This window comes from Ovis aries, chromosome 4, assembly GCF_016772045.2.
Source record: "Ovis aries strain OAR_USU_Benz2616 breed Rambouillet chromosome 4, ARS-UI_Ramb_v3.0, whole genome shotgun sequence".
NCBI classification, from domain to species: Eukaryota; Metazoa; Chordata; class Mammalia; order Artiodactyla; family Bovidae; genus Ovis; species Ovis aries.
This window is the reverse complement of record NC_056057.1, coordinates 112564830-112589677: the sequence shown is the minus strand read 5'-3', so window position 1 is coordinate 112589677 and position 24848 is coordinate 112564830. Positions and strand designations below refer to the sequence as shown.

The 24848-nt window shown below is 44.6% G+C and overlaps 1 protein-coding gene across 1 annotated transcript in view; it reads right to left on the bottom strand.

Annotated features, from left to right (window-relative positions):
- Positions 1–24848, bottom strand: part of CNTNAP2 (contactin associated protein 2) — a 2342027-nt gene that overhangs the window by 291886 nt on the left and 2025293 nt on the right. Inside the window, exon 17 of the mRNA XM_042248972.2 lies at positions 318–488. Within this exon, the coding sequence (XP_042104906.1) occupies positions 318–488 (171 nt within the window). The remainder of the gene's footprint in view (positions 1–317; positions 489–24848) is intronic.

Genomic DNA, 24848 nt, shown 5'->3' with positions numbered 1-24848 from the left:
ATATATATATAAAACTGAATCATTTTGCTGTTACCTGAAACTAACATAATACTGTAAACTGACTAGAGTTCAACAAAAGTACACATTCCCCCCACCCCCACCCCCAGTATCAGGGCAATTTATCCTCTCTCGTCCTCCTAACAGCACTGTGGGAGGCTCTGTCTGTGACTGTATCCTTTGAGCACCTGGGCGCAGGAACCTAGGTCTTTCTCAGGGAGTGCATCTACCTTCGAGTGCCAATTACATAATCGAGGTTAAGACCAGCTTGTAAGTGACAAGAGTAGTTATTCATGAGCTGACAAACAATGGATACTCACATTTCAGTTCGAGTTTGATGAAATCTGTGTTCCCCAGATTTTCAAGAAACACTCCCCGGGGGATTAACGTTTTGAAGTAGAAGGAGATGTCAGCACTGGTCTCTCCTTGGAAAGTGGAGAAATGCAAGTAGGATGATGGGTTTGGGAAAGAGGCCGCATTCCAGTAATCCCCTGTGGAAGGAACAGAGAAGAGGGCAGGGTAATTTACACCCGATCATGGCACTGGTGGAAACGAGAGCCGCTTCCCGAGTTTTAATACAATCCCACTGACAGTAGCGCTTGCTTCCGCTCTTCCTGCTGAATGACACTGCACACAGTCCCCACAAACGTGTCTTCAACTTTCCAAAAGTTATATGTGTGTCTGTATATAAAATATTTGACTAAGGATGGATAAAATCCTTCTAAGAGGTGTCCTCTCAGGAGTACATGTCAGAGGAGGAGAAGATGGAGGGACGCCCCTGGTTTCACGTGGTGGGTGGGTGTGGCTGTTTTGAACTCAGGATTATGTTTTTTTTTTTTTCATTTTTGATGTGGACCATTTTTAAAGCCTTTATTGAATTTGTTACAATATTGCTTGTGCTTTATGATTTGGTTTTTTTTTGGCCGTGAGGCATGTGGGATCTTAGCTTGCTGACCAGGGATTGAACCTGCACCCCTGGCATTGGAAGGTGAAGTCTTAACCACTGGACCACCAGAGAAGTCTCCAGGCTTATGTTTGATGCAAGAAGCATCTGGACTCGACCGAGAAGGATGGACTAGGAAGGGGTCTTTGGTATCCTGCTCCTGCTTCTCATCTGTCTTTGTCTTGAAATAAGCAATGCTCGCTTCAAGCCAGCAGCTGCTCCAACCCTGGGGCAGGTGAAGCAGAAATACAACCATGGGGACTGCGGAAGCCTAGCTGAGCAACAAGTTAGGGAAAAAGGTAGGATGACCTGGCCAGTCATCTCTCCACCCCTCCTGCTCCAAGCCCCACAGGCGAGTTGCTGTAAAGGGAGGGTCCCCTCCCCAGCCTCTTCCTCCCTGGGGACTCCATGGGACACTCTGACCTGTGGCTGTTTTGTGGGGTTGGGAATGCTGAGCTGAGCGCATTTAAGGGCTTACAATCAGCCCCTATCCTTGAACTCATGGGGTAGACACAGCTGTACTCACCCCCTCTGCACTCATTGCCTGATAGTAGGCAGTGGCCCCAGGAGAAAGGCAGTTCATGGGACAAGATAAAAGCACTAAACTAGAGGACTGACATTCCATCAAAACAGGTGCACCAAGAATTTAATATGACATCAAGAACAGTGTGCCTGTGTGCTCCGTCGCTCAGTCATGCCCTACTCTACAGACCCCATGGACTGTAGCCCGTCAGGCTCCCCTGTCCCTGGGATTTTTCAGACCCAGAATACTGGAGTGGGTTGTCAGGCCCTCCTCCAGGGGATCTTCCCGACCCAGAGACTGAACCTGTGCTTCCTGCGGCTCCTGTATTGCAGGCGAATTCTTTACTGCTGAGCCGCAAGGGAAGCCCACCAGGGAAACCCACCAAGAGCTGACTCCTGACTTTATCTCCAGGAGAGAAATTCCTTTAGGAAGTGCCCATTTCTAAGTCCATTTGACAGCACAGCTAAGGACTAAAATGCCGGGGGCCAGCGTGAGGAACTCCGCCCATGGCAAAGGTCATGAGGAAGGAGGCTTGGCATACGCAAAGGCGTGATAAAGCCTCAGGAAACCCCCTGGTCCCGAGCATCTAACCCCCAAACCAGAGTCTGTTTTATGCTCTCACCTACACCTCTGACTTTACGGGGGCTCTCCCCCATAACCGTTTCTCTCGGAGAAGGAGTCAATGTGCAGCTCCAAGTCAATAAAAATTCCTGGGCATGACAAGAGTGTTTCAGCTTACGGACTCCTTTATAGGTTATCTAGCCCGCCTGTGTAGGTTAGTCCGGCCACATGTGATTGTTTACAGCCTCCCAACCTGAGAGGCACAAGATGTTTTAGACTTACTAAAGGCAAATTCTTTTGGGGAGTTAGAAATTATTAGTATAGTGGGTTGGTTAGGAATTATATTGGTGAAGGGTTTTTTCATCTGTTGTGCCAATAATTGCTACTAATTCCCTGCCCTGGATGTGAAAAGGGTGTTTCAGGTCAAACCTCTCTGCTGACAGACTAGCTTGTGTGACAGGATTATCCATACTCCTGCCACTACACACATGATTGTTTACTACCTCTCAACCATAAACAGCACAGAGAGTTTTGGAGTATTTTGAGAGTCTTAATTAGCATAGGGCTTTTCTCATTGTTGAGTCAATGATTGCCACCAGGCCTCCATATCCTTAGGCACCTGGGAATATATTAATCAATGTATTTGGAATATAGAAAAGGAAATATAGTAGTTTTTAAGGTCAGCAATACTAGACTTTTTGAGTTAATGGATTTTCTCTTTTGTAATAGATCACTGTACTTTGTTATAAATCACTGTGTCCTTGCTGTGTAAGAATGTAACTTGTAAAAATGTATCACTATCTTAAGACTAAACAGATCTTAAGGGGAACATTGGTGAAAGGATTTTCATTTGTTGGGTTGATGTTTGCTGCTAAATCTCCATATTCCCTGCCCTTATAATGAATATAACTAGCATATAGGAGAAATAAGTATTAACCTTTAAGCATATAGGAGAAATAAGTATTAACCTTTAAGATTAATCATGTTAACCTTGGGTTAAATAAATTCCTTTCTTGATTGTAACTTGCTACACCCTCACCCTATAGGAATGCAACTTTATTTGGAAGGCGGTGCCTGGTTTAAGAAAAAACACCCTTGGAAAAAATAAGTTTGTTGGTTATCAGAAAGAAAGGGTCATAAAATGTCAGCAGGTCTCATGGCCAGAAGATGATGTCAAACCCCTAAGACCTTTTTTTTAATACATTTATGTGAAGCACCTGATTTTGATAAAGGTCAGGACTGCTGACCCCCGCGTGACTCTGTATTCATTCCTATATGTAACAAAAGGTATATAAGAAAACCTGAAAAATAAAGAAATGGGATCAGTTTCCAGAAAGACTGATTTCCCCATGTCATTTCTTTCTTGCTCCCCATTTTTTCTGGCTGAATTCCCATCTGGAGCATGGATGCTATTCCATGTAAACCAAGTTATTCGGCATCTTTTTCTCCACTAATTTTCCTACTACACTATCCGTTTCTAATCTCTCTATATATCTGTAATTAAATATGTATTTTTCCAAGGATGCCGACTCCGTCCCCACCTTCAAATCACCCTGGATCCACCAAGGCTGGACCCTGGCACTAAAATACATGAATATGCTTTAAAACAGTTACTAAAGCTTTTACCTTTAGTATTAAACTTATGTTAAAGTCACCAGGTGAGGCCCAAGATGGAGTCACTCTTGCTAACCCCTGGGTCAGTAAACCAGCACTTAACAACCTCTGGGCTCAGCTCGCCCAGAGAAGGAAGGTCCAGGCTACCCCAGCAGCACTGGCCTGCTCAGCTAAGGGTCCCTGATACTTCAGGCTTTCCCTCTGCTGATGTAAGGGGTGCAGCCCTGCTTCGGCCAATCAGCACACACCCAGTGTAACTTTCTGTTCCTGTTCCCTTTGGTTCATAACACCTCTTGTCTTGCACAGCTCTTCAGCGCTCCTTTCTCTCTGCTAGGCTGGAGGTCGCCTGATTCATGAATCACTGAATAAAAGCCTACTAGATCAGTAAACTGCCTGTGGGAAATTTTAACATCTAAAATATGTATTTTTGGGACTTCCCTGGTGGTCCATGCAGAAGGAAGTGGCAACCCACTCCAGTGTTCTTGCCTGGAGAATCCCATGGACAGAGGAGCCTGGTGGGCTGCTGTCCATGGGGTCACACAGAGTCGGACACAACTGAAGCGACTTAGCAGCAGCTGCTGGTAGTTTAGCGGTTAAGAATCTGCCTGCCAATGCAGGGGACATGAGTTCAATCCCCTGTCCAGAAGGATCCCATATGCTGCAGAGCCACTAACCCCGTGTGCCACAACTACTGAGCCCGTGCTCTAGAGCCCATGAGCTACAAGAAAAGACACCACAGATGGAAGCCCACACTTTGTATCCAGAGAAAAGCCCTTGAGCAGCAACAAAGACCCAACACAGCCAAAAATAAATAAATTAATAAGTAAATAATTTAAAATATAATATATTGTTTTTAAAAATAATTTTTGCCGTATCTTTCCTTCAAAGAACACACTGAATCAACTACATTCATTTTGTTAGTTTCTGTTGAGTATATTTTTCCTTCCTTTTATACAAATAGTGCACGTATGGAATAAGTTCAGCTGCTATTCTTAAACAGAATTAACTTGGTTGGTACTGCTGGCGTGCTGCAGTTCTTGGGGTTGCAAAGAGTCGGACACGACTGAGTGACTGAACTGAACTGAATGCTTATGCCATAAGTTCAAATTAAGTATATAATGTTGCTATATTATGAGATATTAAAGTGTCTTTATTTAATTAATGTCATTTACTTTGTTCTTAGGACATCTAGGATACAGTGACATCTAGATAAGTGAATGGCAATGTATAAACAGTATCCCTGACTCAGTGGACATGAATTTGGCCAAACTCCAATAGCGGATGATAGGGAACCCTGGCGTGCTGCAATCCATGGGGTCACAAAGAGTTGGACATGACTGAGCAACTGAACAAGTTAGTGCAAAACATGTTTTCAAATATCTCCATTAAGGTAAAAACAGTGGTGGTGGAGAGTCCACTGTTGAAAGTATACCAAAAGTCTTAGTGTAGTTTTAAGCTCTTTTTTTTTTTTTTTTAATTGCAATATCATTGCTTTCAGTAGAAGAAAAATAGACTCGTTTCCTTTCAGGAAAAGGGTGTGATACGACGTTGGTTAGACAAATACCTAAAAAGAAAGAATCTTAACTAATGTTTAAGTTGCTATCATCTGAGCACTGAGCCCTCTTTCCTGCTCAAGATCTGCCTTCAAGTCTGGAGAGGCGAGTTTAGGCTCACCTCTCCCAGGTAGCTGAAAATGAAGATCTCTGAAGATAGAAGTTAAAGTTGCAACCCTCTCACCAGTCAGAGTTCTAGGCTGGAATGAAGAGTGCCCAGGGCCAGCAGCATTCAGCCTGCCTAATGGGTGAGAGGCTCTTAACAACCTAGGAGCCAGCAAGGGTCAGTCTCCAGCCATGCGCCAACCTGAAAGTCAAGCAGTTCTGTCTCTTTAGGCTAAATCCCCAGGACAGAGATGTAATTGACATTTTCAAGGTTTCCTCCAATCAAATGCATTCTTATTTTCTGATGTGTTGTGTTAACAGAAGGGCAGCTGTTTAAAATGATTCTAGAAAAAAGGAAAGCTAAAAGTAAAATATGTCAGTATTTATTTGAGGTCCAGCACTGGTTATTCAGACAGAAATATCTCCAGAGAGGAGGGGAGTTCGATCCGTTAATTCTCATTTGCAGAAATATCCCAACAGGCCACAGTTCCATTTGCTCTCATTCTGTGCTCACTAAGCAACTTTGAATTAATTTGGTCTCTGGAATGGATACTTTCACAGGGAAAGTATGCCTTGTACAAATGGCGGTTTCTAGTCATTCTTCCGGAAAGGTCTGGCTGATCACATGACATATTTGGAGTCTTTGCTGGTCTGTCCCTCATCTCTGGATGAATTGACTAAATCCAGACTCTTTTTTAAAAAACTGTTTATTCTGTATTGAAGTATAGCCAATTAATAATGTTGTGGTAGTCTCAGGTTAGCAGCAAAGGGGCTGAGCCATATATACACATATATCCATTCTCCCCCAAACCCCTTCCTGTGCAAGCCACCACATGACATTGAGCAGAGCTCCCTGCACTATACTGTAGGTCCTTGTTGGTTATCCATTTTAAATATAGCAGCACGTACATGACCTTTCCAAACTCCCTAACTGTCCCTCCCCCCACCCCTCCTCCCCAGCACCCATAAGCTCATTATACGAGTCTGTGGGTCTGTTTCTGTTTTGAAAATAAGCTCATTTGGATCATGTCTTTTTAGATTCTTCATGTAAGGGAAGTCATACACAAAGTCCTCATGGGACAAAAATCTACTTTATAGTAACATGAGTGTTAGTTTAGTTCAGTTCAGTCGCTCAGTCGTGTCCGACCATTTGCGACCCCATGAACTGCAGCACGCCAGGCCTCCCTGTCCATCACCAACTCCCGGAGTCCACCCAAACCCATGTCCATTGAGTCTATGATGCCATCCAGCCATCTCATCCTCTGTTGTCCCCTTCTCCTCCTGCCCTCAATCTTTCCCAGCATCAGGGTCTTTTCCAATAAATCAGCTCTTCACATCAGGTGGCCAAAGTATTGGACTTTCAGCCTCAACATCAGTCCTTCCAATGAACACCCAGGACTGATCTCCTTTAGGATGGACTGGTTGTATTTCCTTGCAGTCCAAGGGACTCAAAAGAGTCTTCTCCAACACCACACTTCAAAAGCATCAATTCTTCGGTGCTCAGCTTTCTTCACAGTCCAACTCTAATATCCATACATGACCACTGGAAAATTGAGTGTTGAAGATATCAAATAAATATAAATAAAAGCGAATGCTGCTTTAGCACCTATTATAACTGGACACAGCTCCCACTGGCAAACCATAATTTTCCTTATCCGTGACTTAATTGCTATTATTTCCCAGAGATCTCATTGAATGATGCCACACATTTGCAAGACTGATGATGCTTATACCCTTAAGGTTGTTGAAAGGGCTGCAATCTGCTTCTCCATCTAACTTCCTCCACTCTTCCTTCAGAAAATCTCTAGGTCCATCCACGTTGCTGCAAATGGCATCATTCCATTATTTTGATGGCTGAGTAACTTTCCATTGTATATATATATATATGTGTACCACATCTTCCTTCTTCAGTCCCCTGTTGATGTCTAAGTGCAGATCTTTGATCAGTAACAGTGAGGATTCGACCCTGGACCTGACTGGTAGTGCCAGGTGAGGTGTCTACTCCGGGGAGGTGCTGAAGGAGAGAGACACTGGGGCACAAGCAGAGGAGACCAGAAAGTCTATTTAGAAATCTAAAAAACAACCCTCATTCTTTACAATATTTATTTTAGTTATACTTGATAACGTACATAATATAGGAGTTTAGTAGAACACGGAGAAGACTCTTGAGAGTCCCTTGGACTGCAAGGAGATCCAACCAGTCAATCCTAAAGGAAATAAGTTCTGAATATCCATTGAAAGGACTGTTGCTGAAGCGGAAGCTCAAGTACTTTGGCCACCTGATACAAAGAACTGACTCACTGGAAAAGACTCTGATGCTGGGAAAGATTGAGGGCAGGTGGAGAAGGGGATGACAGAGGATGAGAAGTGTGGATGTTATCACCAACTGGATGAACTTGAGTTTGAGCAAACTCCGGGAGTTGGTGATGGACAGGGAAGCCCGGCGTGCTGTGGTCCCTGGGGTCGCAAAGAGCTGGACACAACTGAGCGACTGAACTGAACAGTGGAGCATGGATAGAATTCATGAATAAGCTTTTCGGGATGTGAGGTTAAAGGCTTCGGTGAGCAGGGGCATAATAAGAAAGTTTGGGTGCCACTACTTCAGACCCTGATGAACTGCTATGGGACTCGTTCTTGTGAATTGCTGTCCAATCTCAGGATTTCTGGTTGAAACGAAGTAACATGAGAGCCTTTTCTAGTGCTCCTTGCACTCTCTGATGCATGGAGATTAGAGCAGTATTACTGTTTGTTTCTATTGTTCCCAGCTGACCATAATAAGCTCCTTGAAAGCTGGGAGAAAACCATTTCATCTCTGTAACCTTTGGCTCCACAACATATTAAGTACTCAATAAATAATTATTAAATCAATGGGTATGTGAAACAATTGGATAGGTTATATCCAATTCCACTCTATATGCAAAACCCTCATGGGACAAAAATCTACTTTATAGTAACATGAGTATTAAAGATACCAAATAAATATAAATAAAAGTGAATGCTGCTTTAGCACCTATTATAACTGGACACAGCTCCCACTGGTGAACCATAATTTCCCTTATCCATGACTTAATTCCTATTATTTCCCAGAGACCTCATTGAATGATGCCACGCATTTGCAAGACTGATCATGCTTATACCCTTAAGGTTGTTGAAGTGGCTGCAATCTGCACTTGTTCTCAAGGTCAGAGCTGCGAGGGTGAAGTGATTCTGGCTGAGAACACCAAGCTGGGAACGAGATTTGCTGGATGGCAGGCGTGTTCCATGGCAGATGGTGGGACGGCCGGTGTGGACAGGCAGAGCGGGCAAGGATGGAGACTGAGACAGGAAGCGTGAAGCAGAACATCTGAGGTGGAAGAGGCTGGTTGGGCCACAGTAACAGAATAAAGAGGCCGCGGACAGGGGTGAGGGATCCAACCCCGGGCAGAGGCAACAGTCAGCAGCAAAGTCTGAGCAAAACCACTGGGGTGAGGTTGAGGGTTCTGCCAGCTTGGAAACCAGCTGACCATGTGAGAAGCTTTTCAAGTACCTTCTGGGCAAGACCTGGGCTCATCTCAGGAGGGAGGAAGAACCAGGGAGGTACCTCCAGACGGTGCAGGGGAGTGAGGTCACTTCAAACCTCAGTCAATCGCTGCTAGAAAATGCGCTCAGCCAAATTCTTTAACATGCAATCACTTTAATCTCATCAGTGATTATTTAGCATGGGATTCTGCCTTCAAGATCTCTAACTATATTTTTTTCTTGATGGGCAGCCATTAATTGTAAGCCTAATTTCAACTCCTAACAAAATATTACACATACATGGTTTTAAAAGCCAAGTGGTGCTAGAAGGAATATAGCAAAATGCCATTCCCTGCTCCACGCCTCCCCCCACAAACCCAATTTCTTAGTGACAACTCTTCTTGTATCCCAGAATTTCTAAAATAGACTTGTTAGCTGTTTATTAATTTATGCATTTAAAATAGTCTCTACTGACTTTCCTGAATGCAAGATGAGAACTGAGCACTTTTACAAGCCTAACCCCCTGTTGTTCCAAAATAGCAAGATCACAGATTTGGGGTGTATTGAAATACAATATTTATATCTTTAGGACTTTTTGTTGCTGTTCAGTTACTATGTCTGACTCTTTGCAACCCCATGGACTGTAGCATGCCAGGCTCCTCTGTCCGCCACTGTCTCCTGGAGTTTGCTCAAGTTTGTGTCCATTGAGTCGGTGATGCTATCTAGCCATCTTATCTTCTGTTGTCCCTTTCTTCTCCTGCCTTCAATCTTTTCCAGAACTAGGGTCTTTTCTAATAAGTTGGCTCTTTGTATCAGGTGGCCAAAGTATCTGAGATTCAGCTTCAGCATCAGTCCTTCCAATGAATATTCAGGACTGATTTCCTTTAGGATTGACTGGTTTGATCTCTCCTTGCAGTCCAAGGGACTCTTAAGAATCTTCTCCAGGGCCACAATTCAAAAGCATCGATTCTTTGGCACTCAGCCTTGTTTATGGTCCAATTCTCACATCCGTATATGACTACTGGGAAAAATATAGCTTTGACTACACGGACCTTTGCTGGCAAAGTGACAAAAACTATGACAAACCAAGACAGCATATTGAAAAGCTGAGATATTGTCACAGCTTTCCTTCCAAGGAGCAAGCATTTTTTAATTCCAGGGCTGCAGTTACTGTCTGCAGTGATTTGGGAGTCCAAGAGAATAAAGTCTGTCACTGCCTCCACTTTTGCCCCTTCTTTAGGACTATGTAAGTATTATTCACTAATGAGCCAAGAAGTGAAATCTAATTATATTTTCTTGTTTTGTATAATTTTTTGTTTCCCTAGAGTTACTTTTTTTTTCATTTGCTTACTTTTGTTTGTATCTGTCATGAATTCTTTACAAATTCTCCAACACACTTGAAAAACTCTTCTTAAAAATTTTCTGACATTTGACACATCAGGCTGTCCATCAGTCACATTTTTGTCCCCTGAGGGCATTGCCTGACAGCACCCCATCCATCCAGGCTGGTTCTTCTCAGGGCAGCTGCCCAGCTGCTGGGCGAGGGGCCTCCTTCTTGCCCTTTTTGCAGGGGCTTCCTTTTGTCCATCGTTCACATGAAGTCCTTTAATTCCTGGGCCTGAGTTTGGATGTTCCCTCTTTCTGGATCTACACCCTTATTTTCATGGCGCACATACTCAAGTAGCTCCTTGAGAAAAGGGATGTATGAGGTCAACTTCCTAAATCCCTGCTCCTCTGAAGAGTCATTATTCAGCTTTCACATGTAATTGAGACACTCCAGAAAATTATTTCCGTGGGGAATTTTAAAGGCATTTCTCTACTGTCTTCAGGTGCTCAGGGTTGTTATTGAGAAAACGAAAGCCTTCTGACCACTACAATGTGCATGTCACTGATGGGGTTTGGGATGTGCTACCCCAAATATGATACCTTGGGAGACTGAGCATTTCCAGCCGAAGAGATGCGAGGCAAGACAGGTGCAGAGGACTTCCTGGGCTTCCTCTGAAGCAGGCCAGGAGAATCTCATGTGAGGTGCCCTCCTTCCCGGAGTAAAGGAATCTGCCTGCAGTGCAGGAGACGCAGGTTCGATCCCTGGGTCGAGAAGATCCCCTGCAGAAGGAAATGGCAACCCACTCCAGTATTCTTGCCTGGAGAAGCCCATGGATAGAGTAGTCTGGAGGGCTACCATCCACCGGGTCGCAAAGAGTCAGCCATGACTGAGCAGCCAAACTACCACCACCACCCACCATCTCCAAAGAGAGAGGGCAGAGGGGCAGCTGAGGCACAGGCCTTGCATGGCTGACTCCACTCAGCTCACACTGTCATCCTATCTTTTCTTGACTTCCTCAGTTCAGTCCAGTTCAGTTCAGTCGCTCAGTCGTGTCCGACTCTTTGTAACCCCATGAATCGCAGCACGCCAGGCCTCCCTGTCCATCACCAACTCCCGGAGTTCACTCAGACTCACGTCCATCGAGTCCGTGATGCTATCCAGCCATCTCATCCTCTGTCGTCCCCTTCTCCTCCTGCCCCCAATTCCTCCCAGCATCAGAGTCTTTTCCAATGACTCAACTCTTCGCATGAGGTGGCCAAAGTACTGGAGTTTCAGCTTTAGCATCATTCCTTCTAAAGAAACCCCAGGGTTGATCTCCTTCAGAATGGACTGGTTGATCTCCTTGCAGTCCAAGGGACTCTCAAGAGTCTTCTCCAACACCACAGTTCAAAAGCATCAATTCTTCAGTGCTCAGCTTTCTTCACAGTCCAACTCTCACATCCATACATGACCACTGGAAAAACCATAGCCTTGACTAGATGGACATTTGTTGGCAAAGTAACGTCTCTGCTTTTAAATATGCTATCTAAGTTGGTCATAACTTTTCTTCCAAGGAGTAAGCTTCTTTTAATTTCATGGCTGCAGTCACCATTTGCAGTGGTTTTGGAGCCCCCCAAAATAGTCTGACAAACCAAGCATCAAAACACTGAAATTTAAGCATTTCTTCAGGTCTTCATTTCATCACGAAGGTTCCTGTGTCATGTAAAAACCCTTGTTAAATAAACTCATATGCTTTCTTTCTGTTAATGAAACTCAGCCAGGACCCGTAGAGAAACTGATCTCCTGAGTTACTCATATCTTTTTTTCTTTCTGGAAGCTTAGAGGATATTTCCTTTAACTCCCTTAATTGAACATTCATATAGGGACTCCCTGGCAGTCCAGTGGTTAAGACTTCACCTTTCAATGCAGGGGGTGAGGGTTCCATCCCTGGTTGGGGTGCTAAGATCCTATGGCCAAAAAACCAAAGCATAAAAGAGAAGCAATATTGTAAAAAATTCAATAGAGACTTTAAAAATGGTCCACATGAAAAAAATCTTCAAAAAATAAAAAAAAAGTTAAAAAAAAAAAAAGAAAGTTCATACAATGACCTTGATGTCTATCTTTCCCACATCAGGTCTGGATTTCGATAGTTTCTCTGAGCCCTCTTTCTTAAACACCTGTTCAGTTCAGTTCAGTTCAGTCACTCAGTCATGTCCGACTCTTTGCGACCCCATGAATTGCAGCACGCTAGGCCTCCCTGTCTATCACGATCTACTGGAGTTCACTCAGACTCACGTCCATCGAGTCCGTGATGCCATCCAGCCATCTCATCCTCGGTCATCCCCTTCTCCTCCTGCCCCCAATCCCTCCCAGCATCAGAGTCTTTTCCAATGAGTCCACTCTTTGCATGAGGTGGCCAAGGTACGGGAGTTTCAGCTTCAGCATCATTCCTTCCAAAGAAATCCCAGGGCTGATCTCCTTCAGAATGGACTGGTTGGATCTCCTTGCAGTCCAAGGGACTCTCAAGAGTCTTCTCCAACACCATAGTTCAAAAGCATCAATTCTTCGGTGCTCAGCTTTCTTCACAGTCCAACTCTCACATCCATACATGACCACTGGAAAAACCATAGCCTTGACTAGACGGACCTTAGTCAGCAAAGTAATGTCTCTGCTTTAGAATATACTATCTAGGTTGGTCATAACTTTTAAGTTTTATATTTATCTCTTTCTCTTGACCCTTTGCATTCCTAATTTTGATCTTTTTTCTTTGGGTTGACTTCCTTGGAAGTTCCTTCAGCTTTATTTCCGACACTGCTATTGTCTTTTTGTTTCAGCAATCCTATTTTAATTCTCAGTGTTGCTCCTTGTCCTCTGAGGGGCCTCATTTTTGAAGCATGCTGCTGTAGGTTTTATTCAGTTTGGGGTGCGTTATCTTCTCTTATCTGCCTGAGAATATTGACTTAATCGCTAAAAGCTTCCTTTTGTCATCTGCATTGTCTCTGTCTCTTCCTGCCCTACTGTTAGTTCGGGCTCCTTTTTCACGTTGCCTGGTTGGCAAGTGTTCCTACAACACTCACATTGAACAGTGACACTCTAGAGACTGTCTGGTGCTCAGTGAGTGTGTGTCTAGGAGTGATGGTCTGCTCAGCAGTCGGTCGCACCACAATAAGGATGAGTTCCCCATCTCATCTAAGGGACCACAAGTGTCAGTAACTGTGGCTTTTATCTTTTGATTACAGATCATTCAATTTCTTGAGAGAAGGATCCTGAAGTTTCATGAGGCATGTATGTGTGGTGGTCAGTGTCCTGGAGGCTGAGCAGGCTCACACTCACATAGATTTCCATGTTTTTATTCTGTTCTAATGAAGGAGTGTCACCTCCACCCTCTTTGGTGCCTCGTGTCTGGAATGTAACCTCTCACCTCCCTCTGGGGTAGAACAGGATAGTCACCTGGGGGGTGGGAGGAGGTGAAGTTGGTTATAGCTGGTGTCTACATGGCTGATGCCTATAGTTCCGTCGCTCAGTCGTGTCCAACTCTTCGCAAACCCGTGGACTGCAGCACGCCAGGCTGATATCTACACAGACTTTTAACCAACCTGTTCTGAGCCTCTCCTCCCCCAGCCTTCTGACAACTCCAATTCCTGAACCTTGTGGAGTTTCTCAGCTTTCATCTGCCCATCAACAGTCTGGACTTACAGACTTTCCTGTACTGTCAGTAAGGAAGAGACCGAACACATCATACCCTGAGGTTCCCTCCAGGATGGTGGTGAGGAGGGGCGGGGCATATAGGGGACACAGCAGGTGAACTCAGGGGCTGCACTGGTTCCCATGCAGACTCAGGAATCAGAGAATCCGGCTTCATCGTCCCTGTCCACTGGGGCGACTCTGGACAGTTGTCTTATCTTCCTAAATCCCAATGTCCTCATTTGTACAGCGGAATAACATTGGAATTTCTTTTAAAGATTGTTGGAATCCCAGGAGATTATTCAGGGGCTGAGCACAAAATAACTGTTCAACACAGGATTATTCCACCACCAAACAGGGGGCTTCAGTGTCACATTCACTCGCTGTCCAGGGCTTGGCCAAGGAGCTGGGAGGCTGGGAGAGGACCTCCTTCCTTAAACATATGACCTGACCACCCTGAGCTTCTCCTGAGCCCCCTTCTCTGAGGGGGGAGGCAGCAGACTTCCCAAGCAGACAGAGCGCTCACCCACAACCCCGGCCTCTCCAGCCGCTGGCACATCCCTGACCCACGCCCAGCTGCCTTTTGTCCTGTTTTCCTCACTTCTCTGCCCCACATTCACTGGAATTCAAAGCTGTGCAGTCTCTCCTTTTGCCTCGTTACTGACTTTAGAAAACATCCATTCAGACACGCAAATGAGAATGCTCCTTGAGCCCCGACACTGTGACATAGGGTTTTGCAGAGAAGCCATTACATAAAAAGTCTGATGAAAGGAGTGGCTGAGCCAAAAGTCGGACGTGACTGAGTGACAGAGAAACAGCAAGAAAGCACAGTTACCCAAATACCACACACAGGATCACGTGAGCGAAGATGACCCGCGGCACGCGGTGGCCAGAGACCCGGAGGAGAAGCCGCAGCCTCGCCTTGCTGCGTCCATTCCTGCTAGCCTCCCTTCCTCCCCAGAGGGGGCACAGGGAACTAGCAAAAGGTGGCGAGGCAGCAACTGGAAGAGCTGGCACTGAGTGGACATGGAGGAGACTGTGCGTGGCTCCCCCAGCTGTGGCTTAGGGGGGTGTGTGGCCACTGGAGCGGCCTGGATGCCAGTGGACACGTCCACTCCCTCCCAGACTCAGCAGTTTTCTCAGAGCCACCAAGGGGCCCTGCGCTGGGACTGCACCGGGAAGCACAGCCATAGCTTCTGGTTAAAGTGGAAGGCGCTTTCCAACCTAAGTGCTAGCTCTGAGGGGACTAATTACTCGGAAAACTCTTAGTGACCCAGAGGTTAGAAAATTGGAGCATTCTTTGAGTTATGTAATGAGGCCTCTATTGTTTACTATGGCTGGGTGCTATTTACAACAACAAACCAGATGGCTTCATTTGCATGGAGATTTGAGCCTATTTGTAGAGGTGTTCTTATGGGTAGAAAAAAAATTACTTCCTTAATTAAACTGTTTTGTGCATTCAGGAGAGGTAAGCGTAGCTTTGTTCTGCTAACAGCCTCATTCTATGGGGCGAGCTCAACCCAGAACCAAGGGCTGCAAGTTAAGACCTGCCCTGGAGCCACCCATTCCCTCTGCAGGGTTTCATCCTCTCCAGTGTTTCATCCTCTCCAGCATGCAGTTTCCATGGCTACAACCCAAACGGGTGATGTGATAACCTCGTGAGAGGAGTCAATAATATAAAGTTTTCACCCTGTGTCTCTTTGTGACTTGGTTCCTTTGGGCAAGAATGGGGATGGGGTCCCACAGAGAAAAAGAAGATGACACTGACAGTGAGAGATCAGAAAGAGATATTGAGAAAATGGCTCTATTTACCATTGCATCAAAAAGAATAAAACACGTAGGGATAAACCTACCCAAGGAAGCAAAAGGCCTGTATTCTGAAAACTGTAAGGTGCTGATGAAATAGATTGAAGATGACACAAACAGATGGACAGATATACCATGTTCCTGGATTGGAAGAATCAGTTATTATGAAAATGGCCATATTGCCCAAGGCAATCTATAGATTCAAAGCAATTCCTATCAAACTACCTCAAACTACCAAAGCATTTTTTTTTTTTTTTCACAGAACTGGAACAAAAACTTTAAAAATGTGTATGGAAACACAAAAGACCTTGAATAGCCAAAACAATCTTGAGAGCAAGGGATGGAGCTGGAAGAATCATGCTTCCTGACTTCAGACTATACTATAAAGCTACAGTCATCAAAACAGTATTGTAGTAGAACAAGAACAGACACATAGATTAACAGAGCAGGATAGAAAGCCCAGACACAACTCTATGCACTTATAGTCAATTAATCTACGACACAGGGGCAAGAATATACAATGGAGAAAAGAGGGACAGTCTCTTCAATAAGTAGTGCTGGGAAAACTGAACCTACCGAAGGGTGTAAAAAAATGAAATTAGAACATGCTCTAACACCAAATAAAAAATAAACTCAAAATGGATTGAAGATCAAAATGGAAGACTGAATACTATAAAATTCCTAGAAGAAAACACAAGTAGAATACTCTCTGATGTAAATGCAGCAACAGTTTTTTGGATTCCTCTCCTAGAGTCATGGAAAAAAAAAAATAAACAAATGGGTCCTACTTAAAAGCTTTTTCACAGCAAAGGAAATGATGAACAAAATGAAAAGACAATCTATAGGATGGAAGAAAATATTTGCAAACAATGTGACTAAGAAGGGATTAATTTCCAAAACATGCAAACAGCTCATACAGCTCAAAATAAAAACTAACAACCCTCAGCTTATACAGCTCAATATTAAAAAAAAAAATTAATGGCATAATCAAAAAATGGTCAAAATTTCTAAATAAACATTTCCAGGGACATGGCCAAGAGACAAATAATAAATTCTAGAGAGGATGTGGCGAAAAAGGCACCCTCCTACACTGTTGTTGGGAATGTAACCTGGCACAGCCACTATGGAAAACAGTCCCTTAAAAAACTAAAAATAGAGTTACTATATGATCCTGCAATTTCACTCCTAAGCATATATCCAGAGAAAACTCTAATTCAAACACACAAACACACCCCGATGTCCATTGCAACACTGCTTACAATAGGCAAGAAATGGAAGCAAACTAAATGTCCACTGACGGATGAGTGGTAAGGAAGATATGGTATATACACACGATGGGATCAGTTCAGTTCAGTTCAGTCGCTCAGTCGTGTCCGACTATTTGTGACCCCATGAATCGCAGCACGCCAGGCCTCCCTGTCCATTACCATCTCCTGGAGTTCACTCAGACTCACGTCCATCGAGTCTGTGATGCCATCCAGCCATCTCATCCTCGGTCATCCCCTTCTTCTCCTGCCCCCAATCCCTCCCAGCATCAGAGTCTTTTCCAATGAGTCCACTCTTCGCATGAGGTGGCCAAAGTACTGGAGCTTCAGCTTTAGCATCATTCCTTCCAAAGAAATCCCAGGGTTGATTTCCTTCAGAATGGACTGGTTGGATCTCCTTGCAGTCCAAGGGACTCTCAAGAGTCTTCTCCAACACCATAGTTCAAAAGCATCAATTCTTTGGCGCTCAGCCTTCTTCACAGTCCAACTCTCACATCCATACACGACCACAGGAAAAACCATAGCCTTGACTACACGGACCTTAGTCAGCAAAGTAATGTCTCTGCTTTTGAATATGCTATCTAGGTTGGTCATAACTTTTCTTCCAAGGAGTAAGCGTCTTTTAATTTCATGGCTGCAGTCACCATCTGCAGTGATTCTGGAGCCCCAGAAAATAAAGTCTGACACTGTTTCCACTGTTTCCCCATCTATTTCCCATGGAGTGATATTAGCCATAAAAAGGGTGAAATAACGCCACTTGCAGCAACATGGATGGATCTAGAGATCACCATACTAAGTGAAGTAAGTCAAACAGAGAAAGACAAATATCATATGATATTGCTTACATGTGGGATCTAAAAAAAAAAAAAAAAGATACAAATGAACTTATGTACAAACCAAAATAGATCCATAGACACAGAAAACAAACTTACAGTTAACAAAGGGGACAGACAGGGATAGTGATAAATTAGGAGTTTGGGATTAATATGTATACACTGCTGCTGCTGCTGCTATTAAGTTGCTTCAGTCATGTCCGACTCTGTGTGACCCCATAAACGGCAGCCCACCGGGCTCCGCCATCCCTGGGATTCTCCAGGCAAGAACACTGGAGTGGGTTGCCATTTCCTTCTCCAATGTATGAAAGTGAAAAGTGAAAGTGAAGTTGCTCAGTCGTGTCCCACTCTTCACGACCCCATGGACTGCAGCCTACCAGGCTCCTCAGCCCATGGGATTTTCCAGGCAAGAGTACTGGAGTGGGTTCCCATTGCCTTCTCTGGTATACACTACTATATATGAAATAGTTAACCAAGGAGGACCTACTATATAGGAAGTGAACTATACTCAATATTTTGTAATCACTGTAGCCATGAAATTAAAAGATGCTTACTCCTTGGAAGAAAAGTTATGACCATCCTAGATAGCATATTCAAAAGCAGAGACATTACTTTGCTGACTAAGGTCCATCTAGTCCAGGCTATGGTTTTTCCTGTGGTCATGTAGGGATGTGAGAATTGGACTGAGAAGAAGGCTGAGCGCCGAAGAATTGATGCTTTTGAAGTGTGGTGTTGGAGAAGACTCTTGAGAGTCCCTTGGACTGCAAGGAGATCCAACCAGTCCATTCGAAGGAGATCAGCCCTGGGATTTCTTTGGAACGAATGATGCTAAAGCTGAAACTCCAGTACTTTGGCCACCTCATGCGAAGAGTTGACTCTCTGGAAAAGACTCTGATGCTGGGAGGAATTGGGGGCAGGAGAAGGGGACGACCAAGGATGAGATGGCTGGATGGCATCACTGACTCAATGGACGTGAGTCTGAGTGAACTCCGGGAGTTGGTGATGGACAAGGAAGCCTGGCGTGCTGTGATTCATGGGGTCGCAGAGAGTCGGACACGACTGAGCGACTGAACTGAACTGATAATGGAAAAGAATCTGAGATATATATATATTAGAATCACTTTGCTGTACACCTGGATAACTATAAATCAACTATACTTCAATAGACATTTTTTAAAAAAGAATATGATGGTCAAACCCCAAAGGTTATCACGCTCCCTTGGGGGGGCTCCTGCATGGCTGTGAGCTGACCAACAAATAGACTGGGGTGTGTGTGAAAAAACTGGACTTTCCCAATTAGTCATGAAAATGGACATAATCAAATCTATTAATGGAACATCTAAACACACCAGTATTTAAGAGGTCATTCTAGTTTCTTTGGAATGCTGGAAATAGCTGTGTATGCTTGGATGTTTGGGGGAGGAGATCGGGTCCAAGTCCTCTTGTAAAGCTCTTCGGGGTCTCCACCTTAGATCCCTAAATCTCCTCAGACTTTCCTTACTGGGTCTACAGGCTATTCCTGAGTCATCCTAAGTATAATGGGGTTCAAGTTAAAAGCTAATAACCGGAACTGGAGAAATGAATAGCTAGGTATGTAATGGAAACATGTGGCCTTCCTGCCCTTCACTCGGATGTCAGTCTTGAGTAAATCCCAAAAGGTTTCTGTGTGAACAATTCCAAAGAATGAGGGAGTAGCAAGACTGAACTGAGTCTCTCATATTCCTGTGAATAGGGGATTGCAGGGAGGTTTGTTTGATTTAGGGAAAATAAAAGTTTGTTGCATCTGGAGTTTGTAGAACAAATTTATATTCATTACATGCAGGTTACTGGAAAAGAACCTGATCCTGGAAAGATTGAGGGTGGGAGGAGAAGGGGATGATAGAAGATGAGACAGTTGGATGGCATCACCAATTCAATGGACATGACTTTGAGCAAGTTCCAGGAGACAGTGAAGGACAGGGAAGCCTGGTGTGCTGCGGTCCATGGGGTTGCAAAGAGCTGGACACAACTTAGCAACTGAACACCACCATGCAGGTTGGTATGAAAAATATTTAATAGGTATTGTAGTGCAATAGAATGGCCACAGCAGGAAGACTCTGCAGATTGCCTAATTTCTAAACCTTTATATGTCCCAGGGATGAATTCTCTGATTTTCTATCTTTTCCTGAGTGATTTCATGTGCTTTCAGCACTTCAAGTACTATCCTTAGGTCAATGATCCTCAGATTGATGTATACAGTTAGCTGTCTAGTATGATTATGCATTTCTTTCTTAAAATTTTATTTATTTTTAATTGAAGGATAATTGCTTCATAGTATTGTGTTGGCTTTAAACACAGGCATTTCCTACTGGACAGTTTTACCTTGACTTACAAATACCTCAAACTAAATGCCTGAGAGTGACAGGGATTTGCCCAGTCCTGCCCGACTCTTTGCAACCCCACGGACTGTAGCCCGCCAGACTCCTCTTTCCATGGAATTCTCCAGGCAAGAATACTGGAGTGGGTTGCATTCCCTTCTGCAGGGGATCTTCCCGACTGAGGGATCAAACCTGGGTCTCCCACATTGCAGGTAGATTCTTTACTGTCTGAGCCACCTGAGAAGCCCTGAGTGAACACACAGTCCTTCCACGTTAGCTCTACCTGTCGTATGTTCCACTTTGGAGCTGCTCCTACGTTGTCACCCAAGCCAGGAAGATGGTAGTCACTGCTGGGTATCCACCCCAACGCCTGACGGTGGACCCTCCAGAATATTCTGTGGTGTTGCCTGCAGTTTTCACTCCTTCTGCTGTCTTGGCTCGGCCATCACCTCTTGCCTGGATTCTGTGCTAATTTTTGGTTCTGTTTCCAGTGTGTTGGGATCTTACATCTAGCCTTTACCAAGCCAACAGGGAAATCTCTCTAAAATGCACAGCTGACCATGTCAAAACCCCTAATGGCTCCAAATGCTTTGCGAATGCATTGCAAACTCCCTGATGTGATGTGTGAACCCACTTTTCCCAGCCTCTTTTCTCCCTACTCCTTGCCCATCATCAGCTACACACAGCTGCCCAGTTTCCGCCAGCCATGGTGCTATGTACGGACTCCTTATCTTCCTCTGTGTGGCTTCCTCATTTTGGAATCTCCTTTTGTTTCCATCTGCCCCTCACCCACCTCCCAACTTGCACGCTGTATCTGACCTGGTTCCTTCTCAGTCTTGAAGGCTCAGCTCAGGTGTCACCTCCTCCAGATGGCATTCTGTCCCCTCCCTTTGTGTGTGCCATGCACTTTCCCTGATCTCCTGTGACATCTTGAATTTATCATCACATCCAACTTTTGCTGTTGTTGTTCAGCCACTAAGTCATGTCTGACCCTTTGTGACCCTGTGGACTATAGCAAGCCAGGCTTCTCTGTCTTTCACTTTATCTTGGAGTTTGCTCAGATTCATGTCCATTGAGTTGGTGATGCTACCCAACTATCCCAACTGACTGTATTATTATAATTATTTCCCGTGTTCCCCTTCTTTGCTACACTATGGATTTCAGAGAGCAAAAATCATATTTTCTATTTCTTTCTCCCTGTAGTATCCAGCCTGAGCCACAAAAGTGATCAATATGTGCTTCTTGAGTTAGTGAAAAAATGTTCTTTAAAGAAAAGTTTGCAGCATTGACAATCCCACTACCAGTTAATATCGTTTCTTGACGTGACCAGCTGCAAAGCCGACCTTCTAGTTTCAGAATTGGAGTTATTTGGCCCACAGGGACAGAAGCTTTTCTAGGTTTGGTTTTATTTATTTGGACTTCTGGGCACATGCAGGATTTCCCTTCTCAGAGATCTGACATGCACAGAGGTCACTTCTGTCTCTACTAGGTCTTACTTTGCCTCTACCTCTCATTTTTTCTCTTTGGGTATAATTGCAGTTCATGGTCTAATACCGTGAAGCTCCCATTTCATGGTCCGCCCCGCTGTCATGGAGGAGATTCTGAAAAATGGTGGAGACAGCTGCGCATGCAGCCACCTCGGCCGCCGTGCAGAGGAGGAGGCTCTAACGAGAGCAGCCCTTCCGTATTGACAGACTAAACCCCTCAGAGCCCTTCAGCCATAGGAAAACAGATTTTCCATCAACTCTGTTAGCTCAGTAAAATGTGGAAAAAAGTGGTTCATTTCAGCAGAATGGTGGGTGTGAACCTTAGAAACTGCTCTACCCAGCAGAGTAATGGGTTGCTACGATCCCTGCAATTATGTTACACACATCAAAGTTTCCTGTTGGTGCGCTTTTTATTACAGGAAATAAAAGATTCATGTGTCCTATTCATAGATAATGGTGAGTTTTGTACTGAAAACTAACACGGTCCTCATGTCTCCAGAAGCAGCATCCCAACCCAACAACCCACAGACCAAAGTGAAGGACATGAGCAAAGGAACGTGAGCTTTTGACATCCGTCCTGTAATTATACAGAAATAAACCCGCTTGTAAATTAGAAAAGTAGCTCCTTGGTCAGAGGGTTGTGGTAACAACAGAAAGCAACAATGGTGTGCAGCAGCATCATGAAACACAAAAGAAAGGCAAAAATTCCATCATGCCTGTATTTACTAATAATGGTAGAAAATGAACCTGTATTTCAATGCATGTAGGAGGGGGATAGCTGGTTTGGATGTATGCATAACATATACACTGCAGTTTCTTGCCAACTCAAAACACAAAATACAGCTTGAGAGCGTGGTCAAAAGAAAGTACAAAATCAAATCCTGTTTGGGAGCTAAGTGAAAATAATTCCCAATATGAAAGTGAATGGTTCATCAAAGAGAAAATAAGCATTCAGACATTAAGGATAAGAAGAACACAGTGGGGACGCGATTCCATTTTGAGACTGTGAGTCTCTGCTATGGGTTTCACAGTGTGAGGCTGGGGTGTGTAGACACTGAGCTTTGGTCTGATCGCAGAGGCGAGGATTGCAAAGTGGAATTAAAGCTGACTGCAGAGGACACACATCAGTCTGCGATGATGTAAGACCACAGGAGTTTAGAACGCTGTGTCACATAGTCAAAGCAGATAATAAAGTGAGTGCGATGGCATCCAGTATGTGACTTGTTTGTTTAGTCGCTAAGTCGTATCTGACTCTTGAGACCCCATGGACTATAGCCTGCCAGGCTCCTCTGTCCATGGGGTTTCCCAGGCAAGAATACTGGAGAGGATTGCCATTTCCTACTGCAGGGGATCTTCCTGATCAAGGGATGGAACCCATGTCTCCTGCTTGGCAGGCAGACTCTTTACCACTGAGCTACCAGGGAAGCCTTTATTTTCTTGGGCTCCAAAATCACTGCAGATGGTGATTGCAGCCATGTAATTAAAAGACACTTGTTCCTTGGAAGAAAAGCTATGACCAACTGAGACAGCATATTAAAAAGCAGAGACATTACTTTGCCAACAAAGGTCTATCTAGTCAATGCTATGGTTTTTCCAGTGGTCATGTATGGATGTGAGAGTTGGACTAGAAAGAAAGCTGAGAGCCAAAGAATTGATGCTTTTCATCTTCTGTGTTGGAGAAGACTTTTGAGAATCCCTTGAACTGTGGTGTTGGAGAAGACTCTTGAGAGTCCCTTGAACTGCAAGGAGATCCAACCAGTCCATCCTAAAGGAGATCAGTCCTGGGTGTTCTTTGGAAGGAATGATGCAATAGCTGAAATTCCAGTACTTTGGCACCTCATGTGAAGAGTTGATTCACTGGAAAAGACTTTGATGCTGGGAGGGATTGGGGGCAGGAGGAGAAGGGGACGACAGAGGATGAGATGGCTGGATGGCATCACCGACTCGATGGATGTGAGTTTGAGTGAACTCTGGGAGTTGGTGATGGACAGGGAAGCCTGGCGTGCTCTGATTCATGGGGTCGCAAAGAGTTGGACACGACTGAGTAACTGAACTGAACTGAACTGGACTGCAAGGAGATGCAACTAGTCCATCCTAAAGGAAATCAGTCCTGAATATTCATTGGAAGGACTGATGTTGAAGCTGAAACTCTAATATTTGGCCACCTGATGTGAAGAACTGACTCATTGGAAAAGACCCTGATGCTGGGAAAGATTGAAGGCAGGAGGAGAAGGGGACGACAGAGAATGAGATGTTTGGATGGCATCACTGACTCAATGGACATGAGTTTGAGCAAGCTCTGGGAGTTTGTGATGGACAGGGAAGCCTGGCATGCTGCAGTCCATGGGGTCGCAAAGAGTCGGACACGACTGAGTGGCTGAACCGACAGACCGGGGAAGCCCCTGTGTGCTGCTTTAGGGCGAATGTGAAGGGAATCTTGGAATTTGTCAGAGGGCAGGATGGATGGCTTGGGTGGTGACCAGATGCTGAAGTGGCTTCAGGCGTGAAAAACGGGATCCATAGCAGATGCCTGCTGAGTGTGCAATTACTACACACTCGGTGCAGCTGGCACGTGCCCTGAGAGTGTGGTTATCACAGTGCTCCAGACCCCCAGGGCACATGCCAGCTGCACCTTCGGGCCAACTGGATTTCAGTGTAAAAGATTTTCACTGAAGGCAGAGGTACTGCCGCAGCCCCACACAGTGGAGCCTCACTCCACATTTATTGAGCAAAATGTGGTACCAAAGTACATGCCTGGTTAATGATCTATTAAAGAAGTCATTACAATGACATTCAGTGTGACTTGCCACTCTATGATCAGACTTACACTTTCTACTTCGAAATGTCCATGTAACATGGAAGTTCCGGTCTCATTCTTGCCTTTGACGTTACTGAGAACAATGCGAAGGCTGGCTGCCCAGAATCCAGCTGCTCAGGAATCTCAATATTTTTAAAGTGAATTCAGATTATAACACAAAGCAAAAGTCAAAAGTTCTAACTGCCACCACCTACTGCTGTGGGTTATGCTAATTTGAAACTGAGTAGATGGTGCCATAATCTAGGGTTTGAAAGCCATGATTTCCAACAGCCTGGCAGCACCCAGAGCACACTGGCTTTGAAACATGCTGCATTCTGACCTTTTCTCAGTCTCAGGCTCGGGAGGAAGAACAAAGGCTTTAAAATTCAGATCGGAAGGTGCACAAACAGAGCCCCGAATGGATGCTGATGGAACCAATCTCACATTTCACCTCTGCAAAACTTTATGGGAAGTTTATGGGGATTTATTGTTTCAAGAACAGAAGGACATTTACCTACA